Here is a 13296-nt window from a genome sequence, read left to right as displayed (position 1 = left end):
ATTGAACATGACCCCCTCCTTCATCTGTTTGTTCATCCGGCGTCTCTCTGCTCCGTATAAACACCGTGTGAAAATGTATTTGCCCCCGCTTCATCCTGGTCAGGGTCACAGTGGGTGCAATTCACTGCGCGAAGGGCAGGAAACACCCCAGACAAACAGAGCACAAAGACAAGGGGAGAACATGCAAACTCAGCACAGAAAGGACCCTGAGCTCTCCACCTGGGATTCGAACCCAGGACCTTCTTGCTGTGATGTGACAGTCCTGGGTTCAAATCCCAGGTGAAGCGGTCCGGGTCCTTTCTGTGCAGATTTTGCATGTTCTCCCCGTGTCCCGTGTTTCCTCCGGGAGCCTCCGGTTTCCTCCCACAGTCCAAAGACGTGCAGTCCGACTTAATTGAGGTGACATATCCGGCTACCACAGGGCTGGACTAGCAATCATAAGGTTGCCGGTTCAAGCCCCACCACCACCACTGATGGGCCCCTGAGCAAGGCCCTCAACCCTCAACTGCTCAAACTGTGGTCGTTATAAAAGCATCTGCTAAATACTGAAAATGTAAATGTGGAGCCATAATTTGCACCACTATCAGCCGGTCGGGTGTCCATACAGGCACGACTGGAGATGTCTGTGGGGGTGGGGGGGGAATCGAACCCAAAACCCTGCGATGGACTGGCACCCGTTTAAGACCTGCCGTGACCCTGATCGACACAAAGCGGTTCATGAGAACAAAATAATTCAATAAAAAGCTCAGCGGTTAAAGTACAGGACTAGTAATCGGAAGGTTGCTGGTTCAAGCCCCACATATGCCACTGTTGGGCCCCTGAGCAAGGCCCTTAGCCCTCAATGTTTACAGTCTCAATAGTAAGTCACTTTAGATAAGAGCGTCTGATAAATCCTGGTGATTGGCCGATGGTCTGGTAACTGCAGCTCGACGCAGTAAACGCCGCAGCGCTGCAGCATCCCGCTGCGTCCCCGCTGCGTCTCCTGTGATACGGTCCGGATCAAAGGCACCGTCGGTTACCGACCAATCAGAGGCGAGCGTCCCGGCGGCACGTCCAGACGATGGTGTTTGTGTGAGAGAGAGAGATTATTACCGGGCAGAGCTGAGAGACAGACGTCCCCTCGGTGTCTCACTCTGCAGGACGGGACGCGACTGCATCGCCACGCGGGCACGAACCCTTCAGATCCGCAACGATCGTGTCCCGCATCACCTACTGCGCCCACGGCAACGGCGGCCAGGGGTCAGGGAGCAGGACACGGTGTGTATTAGGACACGTCCATTAAACCAGGTCCACTAATATAGAGTAATCCTGCTCCTCACTCTACTAGGATCACTTCCACAAGTGTGTCTGTGGGAATTTGTGCCCATTCAGTCAAGACAGCATTATGCCCTTATACTAAACCTCCAAAAGTATTCGGACGCCTGATCGTGAGCTTGTCAGACGTCCTGTTTCAAAAACAAACTGCATTAAAACAGAGTGACATCTATGTGATCTTTTTATATTCAGACTTTGAAGTATGTCTGTGGGAATTTGTCCCCATTCACTTAAGAGAGCGTTATGCACTTACAGAATACATCCAAAAGTATTTGGACGCCCGATCGTGAGCTTGTCAGACGTCTCGTTTCAAAAACACACTGCTTTAAAAGTGAGTGACATCTATGTGATCTTCTCAGCTTCTCACAAGACTTTGAAGTACGTCTGTGGGAATTTGTGCCCACATACCTATAAGAGAGCGCTATGCACTTACACTATATGACCAAAAGTATTCGGACACCTGACCGTGAGCTGGTCGGACGTCTCATTTCAAAAACGAGTGGTATTAAAACAGAGCGACTTCTGTGTGATCTTTTCAGCTTCTTACAAGACTTTGAAGTATGTCTGTGGGAATTTGTTCCCATTCATTCAAGAGAGCATTATACACCTACACTAAACCTCCAAAAGTATTCGGACACCTGATCGTAAGCTTGTCGGACGTCCCGTTTCAAAAACACTGCATTAAAACAGAGCAACTTCTGTGTGATCTTTTTAGCTTCTCACAAGACTTTGGAGTATGTCTGTGGGAATTTGTCCCCATTATAAACTTACGCTATATGACCAAAAGTATTCAGACGCCTGACCATGAGCTTGGTGGACATTCCATTTCAAAAACAAGCAGTATTAAAATAAAGCAACATCTATGTGATCTTTTCAGCTTCTCACAAGACTTTTGAAGTACGTCTGTGGGCATTTGTGCCCATAAACCTATAAGAAAGCTTTATGCCCTTACACTATATAACCAAAAGTATTCGGACACCTCACCGTGAGCTGGTCGGACGTCTCATTTCAAAAACAAGTGGTATTAAAACAGAGCGACGTCTGTGTGATCTTTTCAGCTTCTCACAAGACTTTGGAGTTTGTCTGTGGGAATTTGTGCCCATATACCTATAAGAGAGCGTTATACCCTTACACTATACACCCAAAAGTATTCGGACGCTTGACCGTGAGCTTGTCAGACGTCCCGTTTCAAAAACAAACTGCATTAAAATAAAGCAACATCTATGTAATCTTTTCAGCTTCTCACAAGACTTCAAAGTGTGTCTGTGGGAATTTTGTGCCCATTCAGTCAAGAAAGCACTATGCGCTTACAGTAAACATCCAAAAGTATTTGGATACCTGACCGTGAGTTTTTCGGACGACTCTGAAGTATGTCTGTGGGAATTTGTTCCCATTATGCACCTACACTATATGATCAAAAGTATTCGGACACCTCACTGTGAGCTTGTCGGACGTATTGTTTCAAAAAGAAAATTTATTAAAACAGAGCGACGTCTGTATGATCTTTCCAGCTTCTCACAAGACTTTGGAGTTTGTCTGTGGGAATTTGTGCCCATATACCTATAAGAGAGCACTATGCACTTACTTTATACACCCAAAAGTATTCGGACGCCTGACTGTGAGCTTGTTGGACATTCCATTTAAAAACAAGCAGTATTAAAACAGAGTGACCTACAGTATATGTGATCTTTTCAGCTTTAGACTTTAAAGTACGTCTGTGGGAATTTGTGCCCATATACCTGTAAGAGAGCGTTATGCCCTTACACTATATGACCAAAAGTATTTGGACACCTGACTGACAAGTGGTATTAAGATAGAGTGACCTCTATGTGATCTTCTCAGCTTCTCACAAGACTTTGAAGTACGTCTGTGGGAACTTGTGCTCATTCAGTCAAAACATCTGTCAGCAACTGTTGTGGCTGAAACACCTGAATTCAATCATTAGAAGGGGCGTCCCGATACTTTTGCCCATGTAGGAACTAGAAAGGACCTTCATCAAACTGTTCCAAACTGTCACACAGTAGAGGAGCCAAAAGAACAAAGCAGCTACAGCTTTAGTAACTTGAACGCTCGCCAGTGTTTCAGCTGAGTGTAGACAAACAATCACGGTGCTGCAGTGTGTGTGTGTGTGTGTGTGTGTGTGTGTGTGTGTGTGTGTGTGTGTGTGTGTGTGTGTGAATCAGTGATAAGCCCCACTGCCGAGACTTTTAGAGCCGCCAGACCCTGGCAACCGAAAAACACACACACCAGCCTGGGAATACAGCACATGTGGCTCCCTAACCTGGGAACACACACACACACACACACACACACACTCACACACACACACACACTCACACACACACACACACACACACACACACAGCTCTGCGACAAACATTTATCTGACAGGGAGGAGATCACAGCGGCGCAGGAGACGCTCGGAACCATTTAAGGACGTTGGCATGTACTGTACATGAGGACTTACATCTCATGCATTTTTATGATGAATTAAATGTATTAATTATTTATTCGTGTGCTTAGTCATTTCATTCTTCCACTCCCTTCTTCTCTTTTACTTTAGCACTGTCTCAGTTTGGATATATCCAACTCCCATGTGCACTCTGGCACCCCCTACTGCCCGGAGAACATCATCGCCGGCCGTGAAGGAAGCCTGTGAACACTGGGCGTGAGGCAGGGCGCTATTCCATTGCAAAATTTCAACCCCCCCAACCATCGGGCAGAGTCAACGCGTCTGTGTGGACGCCCGGTTGGCTGATAGCAGTGAGCAAAAGTATGAGGACGCCGCTTCTAAACAGTTGCTAACAGGTATAATAAATCAGTCATATATTACTGACGTTTCCAACTTTGCAGCAACAGTTTAGGGAAGGCTCATGTTATATGACAGCACCTGGCTAGAAAGTCGTCATTCCAATTCATCTCAAAGGTGGTCAGCAGGGTTGATTTCTGGCTGATTTTCAAGATCCGAAAAGGGGCACCAAAGTGCTGCCACAAATTTGGCAGCAGTTTGTTTTCAGACAGAACTGAACATGTTTGGGATGAATCGGAATGTTGACTGTATACCAGGCCTCTTTCTAAACGGGAACCAGTTTTTACAGGGACGCTCCCAAAAATGGGGGCAGGTAATTAAAAACGCCCAAGTGTCAACGTACGTTTGACCCTATTTGGGACGGTGGTAGTCTAGCGGGTACAGCTGTCAATCGGAAGATTATTGGTTCAAATCCTGCCTCTGCTATGCAGCCACTGTTGGGCCCTTGAGCGAGGCCCTTAACCCTGTCCTAACCCCCTCCAACAGTACAATGCAGCACATGGCATGATTTCGGTTGCCTGGTACTAAATCCTCCTTCTCCTCTCTTTCCCGCTGACCGAGCGCTCAGCATCTTCTGAGTTCGTTCCAGCGCCCGATCTGATTAGCCGCCAGGTCGGAGCGTCTCCGAGCACCCAGAGCGGAGCGGGTGTGAAGTGGCTCAGCGTCCCTGAAGCAGTTTTAGCGCTCGGGTGCTGATGGGTCAGCTTGTCTGTCTCTGGCAGCCGCCCAAATCGTGCCACGCTGGAGTCAGCACTTCGGTGACGGACTCTAATTGAAACACCGATCGGTGTGTCTCCGGGCGCCGAGGCGGCGACACAAACAAACGCTCGACAAACGAGGCTGACCGCGGTCACAGGGCACTGCAGGCGAGGCAGAGGGGGGTAGGTAGGGGTGTAGGTGGCATCCAGAAAGTCACACGGCACTGTTTACTTGGCTGTCTAGGGTCCCTGTGATCCAAATTTACTAGTTCCAAAGCCGTACTGAACCCCAGTACGGACCACTACTTTTCACCTGCACCAGCCTGGTTCATACGGAGATCCGAATTGCGCACGGAGAGTCACACTGATCCCCGTTATCCCCCATTTCTGTGCAGTAGCCTCGATCAGCCAGCAGAGGTCAGGCCCTTAGGAGCCCGACCGGGTGATAGCAGAGATGAGATTCGAACATATAAGTGGCTAGCTTGTTTTATTGCTGCGCCACATGAGTGGGCAGTACCATAGCGGGCAGTTGAGGGGCAGGGCCAAAAGTCTGACCAGGACCTTGCTGGACTTTCCAGGATTTTGGAGTGAGTCTGTGGAATTTGCCCATACAGTCAAAATAGCATTTGCAATCTGAGGAACTGACGCTGGAGAAGAAGCCTGGCTCTCAACAGACATTCCGATTCATCCTACATGTGTTTAGTAATACTTTTGATCATGTGGTATAGGTTGCGTGTATACACACACACACACACACACACACACGTCTGCCTCTTACCTCCTCCCATTGGTGGATGTATCTGATGAGGCGCGAGAGGCGCAGCAGGCGCAGCAGGCTGAGGATCTTGGTGAAGCGTACGATGCGCAGCGCCCGCGCCGTCTTGTACACCTCAGAGTCGAAGCCCTTCTCCACAATCAGGAAGATATAATCCACCGGGATGGAGGAGAGGAAATCCACCACGAACCAGCTCTTCAGGTAGTTCATCTTGATGATCTTGGGGTCCAGGATGATCTCGGAGCTCTCCTCGTTGACGATGCCCGTGCGGAAGTTCATCACCAGGTCCACCAGGAAGATTGTGTCCGACGCCACGTTGAACACCAGCCAGGTGGTGGTGGTCTGCTCCGAGAAGAAGGTTATTCCCACAGGGATGATGATCAGGTTCCCCATCATCATGATCAGCATGATCAGGTCCCAGTAGAACCTAAAGGAACAGAGATAGTTCAGTCCCAAAAACACTCCTGTACCTACTACACTCATACCAGTACAGTGAGTAGATTGCACCACCACCCACACATACTGGGTGAGACATAGTGTACAGCACTGGTGTAATAATACTGGTCGTAAGTTTGTTACTGGGTAAAAATCACTCAAATTTATGTTTATTTTCATGAGAATTGTGGCCATAAGCAACTTCTGTTTAATTACAATTGTATATTCAGCACATAGTGATAATAATTATTATTATAAAAAATATGATTATTCCTTATTTATTTAGTTATTTATTATTATTATAAAATGATTCTATATGATTACTATACAGATATTCAATTAGTAGTATGAATATTGCATATTCATTGTTATTATTATTTATTTATTTATTTTAATGTTTTTTCATTATTATTACTATAAAATATGATTATTCCTTATTATTTATTATTATTTATACGTTATTATTAATTAACATTCTTCTTCTATGTCTCTATGTATTATTATTATTTTTATTTTATTATTATAATTATTTTATTATTATCTATTATTAATTATTATTATTTATTATAATTATTATTGTTTATTATGACTATTGTTATTTATTATGATAATAATTATAATTATTTTATTATAATTATTTTATTAGTATTATTATTTAGTATTAATTATTATTATTATAATTATTGTTATAATAATTATTATTTATTATAATTGTTATGATTTATTATTATTATTTTTATTAATAATATTACACATTATTATTAATTAACATTCTTCTTCTACGTCTCTTTATTATTATTATTATTATTTATTATTATTATTATTTATTTAGTATTATTATTATTATTTAGTATTATTATTATTTTATTTATTTATTATTATTATTTTATTATTATAATTATTAGTACTATTAATTTTAGGAATTATTATAAATTATTATTAGTATTACAAAATACTATTATTATTATTATTGTTATGAATTATTACTATGTTATAACTAATTATCGTTATTATTATCGAGTGAGTGTGTGACAGTGTGTGTGTGTGTGTGTGTGTGAGTGATGAAATGTTCACTAACGAGTTCCACTCACGAACACACAGACTGTGGCTCAGTTCCGGATCACGTCCCCTCGACCCTCCGCCGCCCCTCAGCACACTGAGCTCGTGATTAACCCGGACAGAATTCAACCTGAACTAGTTCTCATCAATTAGAAGCGGCTGGACCGTGAGTGCCACTGTCCACAGTCGAGCGAGCTTGACATCACCACAGACCTACAGGCCACCATACAGGACAGCAGCTCCAGCATCTCTATCATCATCAGCATCTCCATCATCTCCAGCACTGATGATTTAGTTTGTTTTGTTTATGCTGATTTAGCAGAACACGGCGTATTCAAACCCCCCCGAGCCGAACACTGAGAGTCTGAGAGTCTGACTGCAGGAGCGCTGAAGTGACAGATCGCTAGCGTAGCCCCGGGGCCAGCGGAGAAAGAGCAGCTCTGCAGTAGCGGCGGATCAGTCACGTCGCATTACGTCACGTTAGCGAGCAGCCTGTGGAGATTCTCATCCCTGCATCTCACACTGAAGCATCCTGGAACAGAGTCGCGCCTCTCTGAGGGGTGCAAACACCCCCCTTTATCATCATTACTGAGAATAACACAGAGATACTGTTTATTATAGGGGCAAAAGTATGTGGACGCCACTTCTAATTACTGAATTCACATGATGTGTTTCAGCTACGACAGTCGCTAACAGCTGCAATACATCAGTCATATAAAGGAAATCACATGCTTCTGACTTGGCAGCAACAGTTTAGGGAAGGACCTTTCCCGTTCCAGCATGAGCCAGCTCCATAAAGACACTCAACTCGACAGCTCTGGAATGGGCACAAATTCCCACAGACCCACTTCTAAGCGTACAAAAGCTCCAGCGTCCCGCGTAGAACCCTGAGCTCAGCTCCACTCAACAGCTCTGGGACGAAGCGGAACACCGACTGATCGATCAGCGCCCCACCGTACAAACGCTGTCATGTTTCATACTGCTGAATGGGCACAAATTCCCACACACAGACGCACTTCAAAGTCTCATGTCCTAGATGAAAAGGTCACACAGAGGTCGCTCCGTTTGCATAGCGTTTGTTTTTGCTACCTGACGTCCGACGAGCTCACGGTCAGGCGTCCGAATACTTTTGGCCATATAGTGTATTGATGATGCTTCCTTGACTGAATGGGCACAAATTCCCACAGACGTACTCCAAAAGCCTGTGACAAGCCTCTCAAAAGAGCGGCTGCTGTTCTAGCGGAAAAGGTCACACAGAGATTTCTGAAACCATTTCAGGTGTCCAAATACTTTACATAACACTGTCTAGAGTGAATGGGGACAAATTCCCACAGACGTACTTCTAATAGAATAGTGTGAGAAGATCACATAGCGGTCGCTCCATTTTAATAAGGTTTGTTTTTGATACCTGACGTCCGACAAGCTCACGGTCAGACGTCCAAATATGGGTTCGATTCACCGGCTGGAGTGGTTCGGTTCCTTTCTGTGTGGAGTTTGGCATGTTCTTTCCGTGTCCGTGTGGGTTTCTTCACACAGTACAAAGACGTCCAAGTGAGGTGAATTGGAGACACAAAATCATCCACGACTGTTTGATATTAAACTTGAACTGAGAATCTTGTGTTGGCAGTAACAACCGTTCCTGTCATGAGTGTAACCAAAGTGTAAAACATGACGTTATAATCCTAATAAATAAATAAATAAATAAATAAATAACTGAATAAATAAATAAATAGATAAATAATCAGATGAAGAACCGTTAGAATCCAGTAGAAATGTTGAGGTTTATTCAACTCTACACGTTTCTCGTTTTGAGGACAGTTTCTGGATCTTGCCGGGTTGAGTGGGGGTCGAGTTGGTGTATTAAATACGCTGGTGTTGTTGTGATGATTTTAATCTTTCTGTGCTTGTCGAGCTTCTTAATCTCTGCACTTTCACCCTAAAGGAACCGCGTTTGCTTCTGATAATCCTTCATGTTCATCGGAGCTTCTGTACCAGAGTTTCTGGTTCCAGAGGAAAAGAAATAATTACAGAATAAAGCAGAACAGCAGCAGCGGTTCTACACTGAGGAGCCCAAACATTACAACCAACCATCAACATACGCATGGTGGTGCTGATTTGGTACCAGTGATGTGTGTGAGGGTGAGGGATCTACTAGATCTATTAGACGTTGATCTGATGGTGAGGGTGAGGGATCTACTAGATCTATTAGACGTTCATCTGATGGTGCGTGTGAGGGTGAGGGATCTACTAGATCTATTAGACGTTGATCTGATGGTGAGGGTGAGGGATCTACTAGATCTATTAGACGTTGATCTGATTGTGAGGGTGAGGGATCTACTAGATCTATTAGACGTTCATCTGATGGTGCGTGTGAGGGATCTACTAGATCTATTAGACGTTCATCTGATGGTGTGTGTGAGGGTGAGGGATCTACTAGATCTATTAGACGTTGATCTGATGGTGAGGGTGAGGGATCTACTAGATCTATTAGACGTTCATCTGATGGTGCGTGTGAGGGATCTACTAGATCTATTAGACGTTCATCTGATGGTGCGTGTGAGGGTGAGGGATCTACTAGATCTATTAGACGTTCATCTGATGGTGCGTGTGAGGGTGAGGGATCTACTAGATCTATTAGACGTTGATCTGATGGTGAGGGTGAGGGATCTACTAGATCTATTAGACGTTGATCTGATGGTGAGGGTGAGGGATCTACTAGATCTACAAGACGTTCATCTGATGGTGCGTGTGAGGGTGAGGGATCTACTAGATCTATTAGACGTTCATCTGATGGTGCGTGTGAGGGTGAGGGATCTACTAGATCTATTAGACGTTGATCTGATGGTGAGTGTTAGTCTGTGAGCTGCTGTCAAAAGTAAACGGACGGCCGGAGTCAGTGGGACATTTCAGAGAGAGAAGAGCAGCAAAAAGCTATTAAAAGCATCATCACGTCTCTCATACATTCTCATTCTCTCTCTCACTCTCTCTCACCCTCTCTCTCACTCACATTCTCTCTCACCCTCTCTCTCATACATTTTCATTCTCTCTCTTCTCTCTCTCACCCTCACTCTCTCTCTCACTTCTGTCTTGCCTTCTCTCTCACCCTCACTTTCTCTCTCTCATACATTCTCTCTCTTCTCTCTCTCACCCTCGCTCTCTCTCTCCTCTCTCTCAACCTTGCTCTCTCTCTCACTTCTCTCTCGCTCTCTCTCTCATACATTCTCATTCTCTGTCTCCTCTCTCTCACCCTCGCTTTCTCTTTCACCATCTCACTCTCTCTCTTGCCCTCTCTCATACATTCTCTCACACTCATACATTCTCGACCTCTCTCTCAACCTCACTCTCTCTCTCTCTCTCTCTCTCACTCTCTGTCTCTCTCATATATATTCTCTCTCTCCTCGGGTCCTAAACAGAGGCGTCAATCAAAACACAAAATGTCCGACAGCCTCCATTTTCACCTGCGGCGCCTTTATTGGCCGCCGTGACACGTTCACTGTGACGGGGTCCAAAGTCCGACACCAGCGATGAGAATGCTTCAATTTACTAGGAGTTTTCACAAGGAGTTTAGCATGTTCTCCTCCGGGCATTCGCTTTTCCTTAACTTGAGTGCGAGAAACACACAGAAGCTGGATTAGCTACGGTTAAGGTACTCGAGCAGTAATCAGAAGGTTGCGGGTTCAATCCCTGTTACCACCGTTTGGGATCAAAGCGTCCGCTAAATGCCGCAGAGGTAAACGTTCAGAATGCGTTCCCGCCTCTCGCTCAGCATCTCCGCCGCAGAAATGTGACCAGGATGTAGCCGACGCCCACTAAACAACACGCTAAACAACACGCTAAACAACACGCTAAACAACACGACCACCAAAAAAAATTAAACAAAACAATAAGGACACACAACAGCAACCATGTCAATAAATATTTTTTTAGGACTCAGTACACACCCTTGTGGGACGCCATCAACTTTCACACTTGCAGTAAATGCAGTTTACACTCTATAAACGTGCAGTAAATGCGGTCTCGCTCTACCATCGTCTCACACACACACACACACACACACACATAGCTGTCTTAACGCAGTGACGCAAACGCTAAAGCTAGCAGTGTTCCCCGGCGCAGGGAAATGTCCCCGTCACTGATAAGCACAAACGTCTCGACCGAAATAGAAGCTTTCAGGAATCGTATCTGCTGCTGAAACGCGCGGCGGCGTCTCGGACGGAGCGACGCCCTCGACCCATAATGGATCCGCTCGGGTAACCGCGGCGACGGGCCTCGATCTATAAATATCTCCAGATCACGCCACCGATAACCGCGCCTCCTTCAGCATAAAGCGGGCATCAGAGTCGGGACGCTAGCCACGTTTCGGACAGGGTGTCCTGTTAGCGGGTCACGAAGATCGCCGAGGGTCACGACGGTCGCTGTTGTGTTATCGAGCATGTGAAACCCAAACATGCTAGCCAGGTTAGCATGTAACATCTGTATAAAACCAGTGTGGTATTATAACGATCACCATAACGCTAGCTACTATGTGTTGTATGTAATGTTAGCATAAAAAAACAAACCCCTGCCCTTCATCCTGTACAAAGTGTACCATTATTGTGCTACATTAGCTTATATTGCTAACTAGCATGCTAGCACAACAGTATGTGTTCAGATTAAAACGTTAGCATGTAGAATGTTTACCAGGTTAGCATTTAATTCCCTCCATCCTGTCAGATATAAATAATGAAGCACTTGATCGCAGCTACATAGTAGCATGTGCTAATATTAGCATACAAGGTTTATATAAAGCCAGTACGGTAGCATAACACTCACTAGATTAGCATTAATGCTCTCTGTTATATTAATAATAAAAATAAAATGTGCAATTTTAATAACAAATTAACATAGCACATTAGCATAGCACATTAGCATAACACTAGCTAATATGCATTGTTTGTAACGTTAGCCTAAAAAACCCAAATGAGCTAGCTAGGTTAGCATTTAATGCCCTTTAACCTGCTAACTTTATCCTGTACAAATAAAGAATTCTGAGTATAACATTGTGCTACATTAGCTTACATTGCTAACTAGTACGCAAGCACAACAGCATGTGTTCAGTTTTAACATTAGCATTTTATTAGCAGCATGTGCTAATATTAGCCTAACAACGCGTGTACAGACTTTAACGCCTTCGTCTCGACACCAGCGGAACTAAAATGTACAATAAGAATTAATTAGCATCATCTTGTATGCTAATGACTATTGTAGCAATATGTCAGAAATAAAGATAAAACATCCAATGTAATTAATGAAACACATTTAGCGCTACATTAGCTTGTGCTGTTAGCCATGATAAAACTGTTTAGCGTGCTAAATTAGCATAGCAGCGTGTGCAATGACGTGAACATTAGCCTGTACCTCGAACACACTAGCCAGGTTAGCACTGTACGCACGCCATCCTCTCAATATAATATTAAGTATTTATCATAAATAATAAAACTCTACATTTAGCGCTACATTAGCATCTAATGTGCAGCTGTATGATAAGATGTACACACATCAGCAAGCAAACACGCTCAATAGCACTCAAACACACTAACCAGGTGTTTAATGTGTCATATTAGCGCAAGACAAGCGAATAGCTGTTGCGCGTCGGACCAAAACACGCTAACCGAGTCTAAAATTAGCACAATTAGCAAAGCCTGCGCGTCACGTTCAAATCTGCATGTGATACGTGAAGCGTTTAGCGAACGCGACGACTGTAACATGGAAACACCCGGCGGAATGTTTTCAATACATTTACACCAATTAGCGCCGCCGCCCGGGACGAAGTGTAGCGCGTAGCACGTAGCACGTAGTCGTAATTAGCATGATGGGAGTAAAGCGTGTGGCATGTGATATTAGCAAAGCCTTTAGCGTGTGGGCTAGTATTTCACAGCTGAAGCTAAAACTGAAAACGTTTGGACGCGCGTTTATGTTAATTAAATCAATAAAACCGCTACCATGCTAACAAGCAAACACATCCTGACAGGAGCCGCAGTGCATCATGGGAAACGTAGTTCTTTCCCAGTTATTTGTAGTTCTTTCAGGGTTTGATCTATTTATCTATTTAAACTAACACGATGATGCCACGCTAAGGTGCTGTGGGTGCCGCACTGTACCACGGGGGTGTTAGGGTTCGAATCCCGCCCTCACTCACGAGTCCTGTTGCCTCTTCACCTGTCAGG

At 44.6% G+C, this 13296-nt stretch overlaps 1 protein-coding gene across 2 annotated transcripts in view; it reads right to left on the bottom strand.

Annotated features, from left to right (window-relative positions):
• The window catches only part of LOC134330070 (potassium/sodium hyperpolarization-activated cyclic nucleotide-gated channel 1), a 61703-nt gene that overhangs the window by 38633 nt on the left and 9774 nt on the right, over positions 1-13296 (bottom strand). For both annotated transcript variants that reach the window (XM_063011010.1, XM_063011011.1), the window contains exon 2: positions 5600-6023. In XM_063011010.1, coding sequence (XP_062867080.1) covers positions 5600-6023 — 424 coding nt within the window. The remainder of the gene's footprint in view (positions 1-5599; positions 6024-13296) is intronic.

This window comes from Trichomycterus rosablanca, chromosome 16 (genome assembly GCF_030014385.1).
Source record: "Trichomycterus rosablanca isolate fTriRos1 chromosome 16, fTriRos1.hap1, whole genome shotgun sequence".
NCBI classification, from domain to species: Eukaryota; Metazoa; Chordata; class Actinopteri; order Siluriformes; family Trichomycteridae; genus Trichomycterus; species Trichomycterus rosablanca.
The sequence above is the reverse complement of the archived record's forward strand: the minus strand, read 5'-3'. Positions and strand labels throughout refer to the sequence as shown.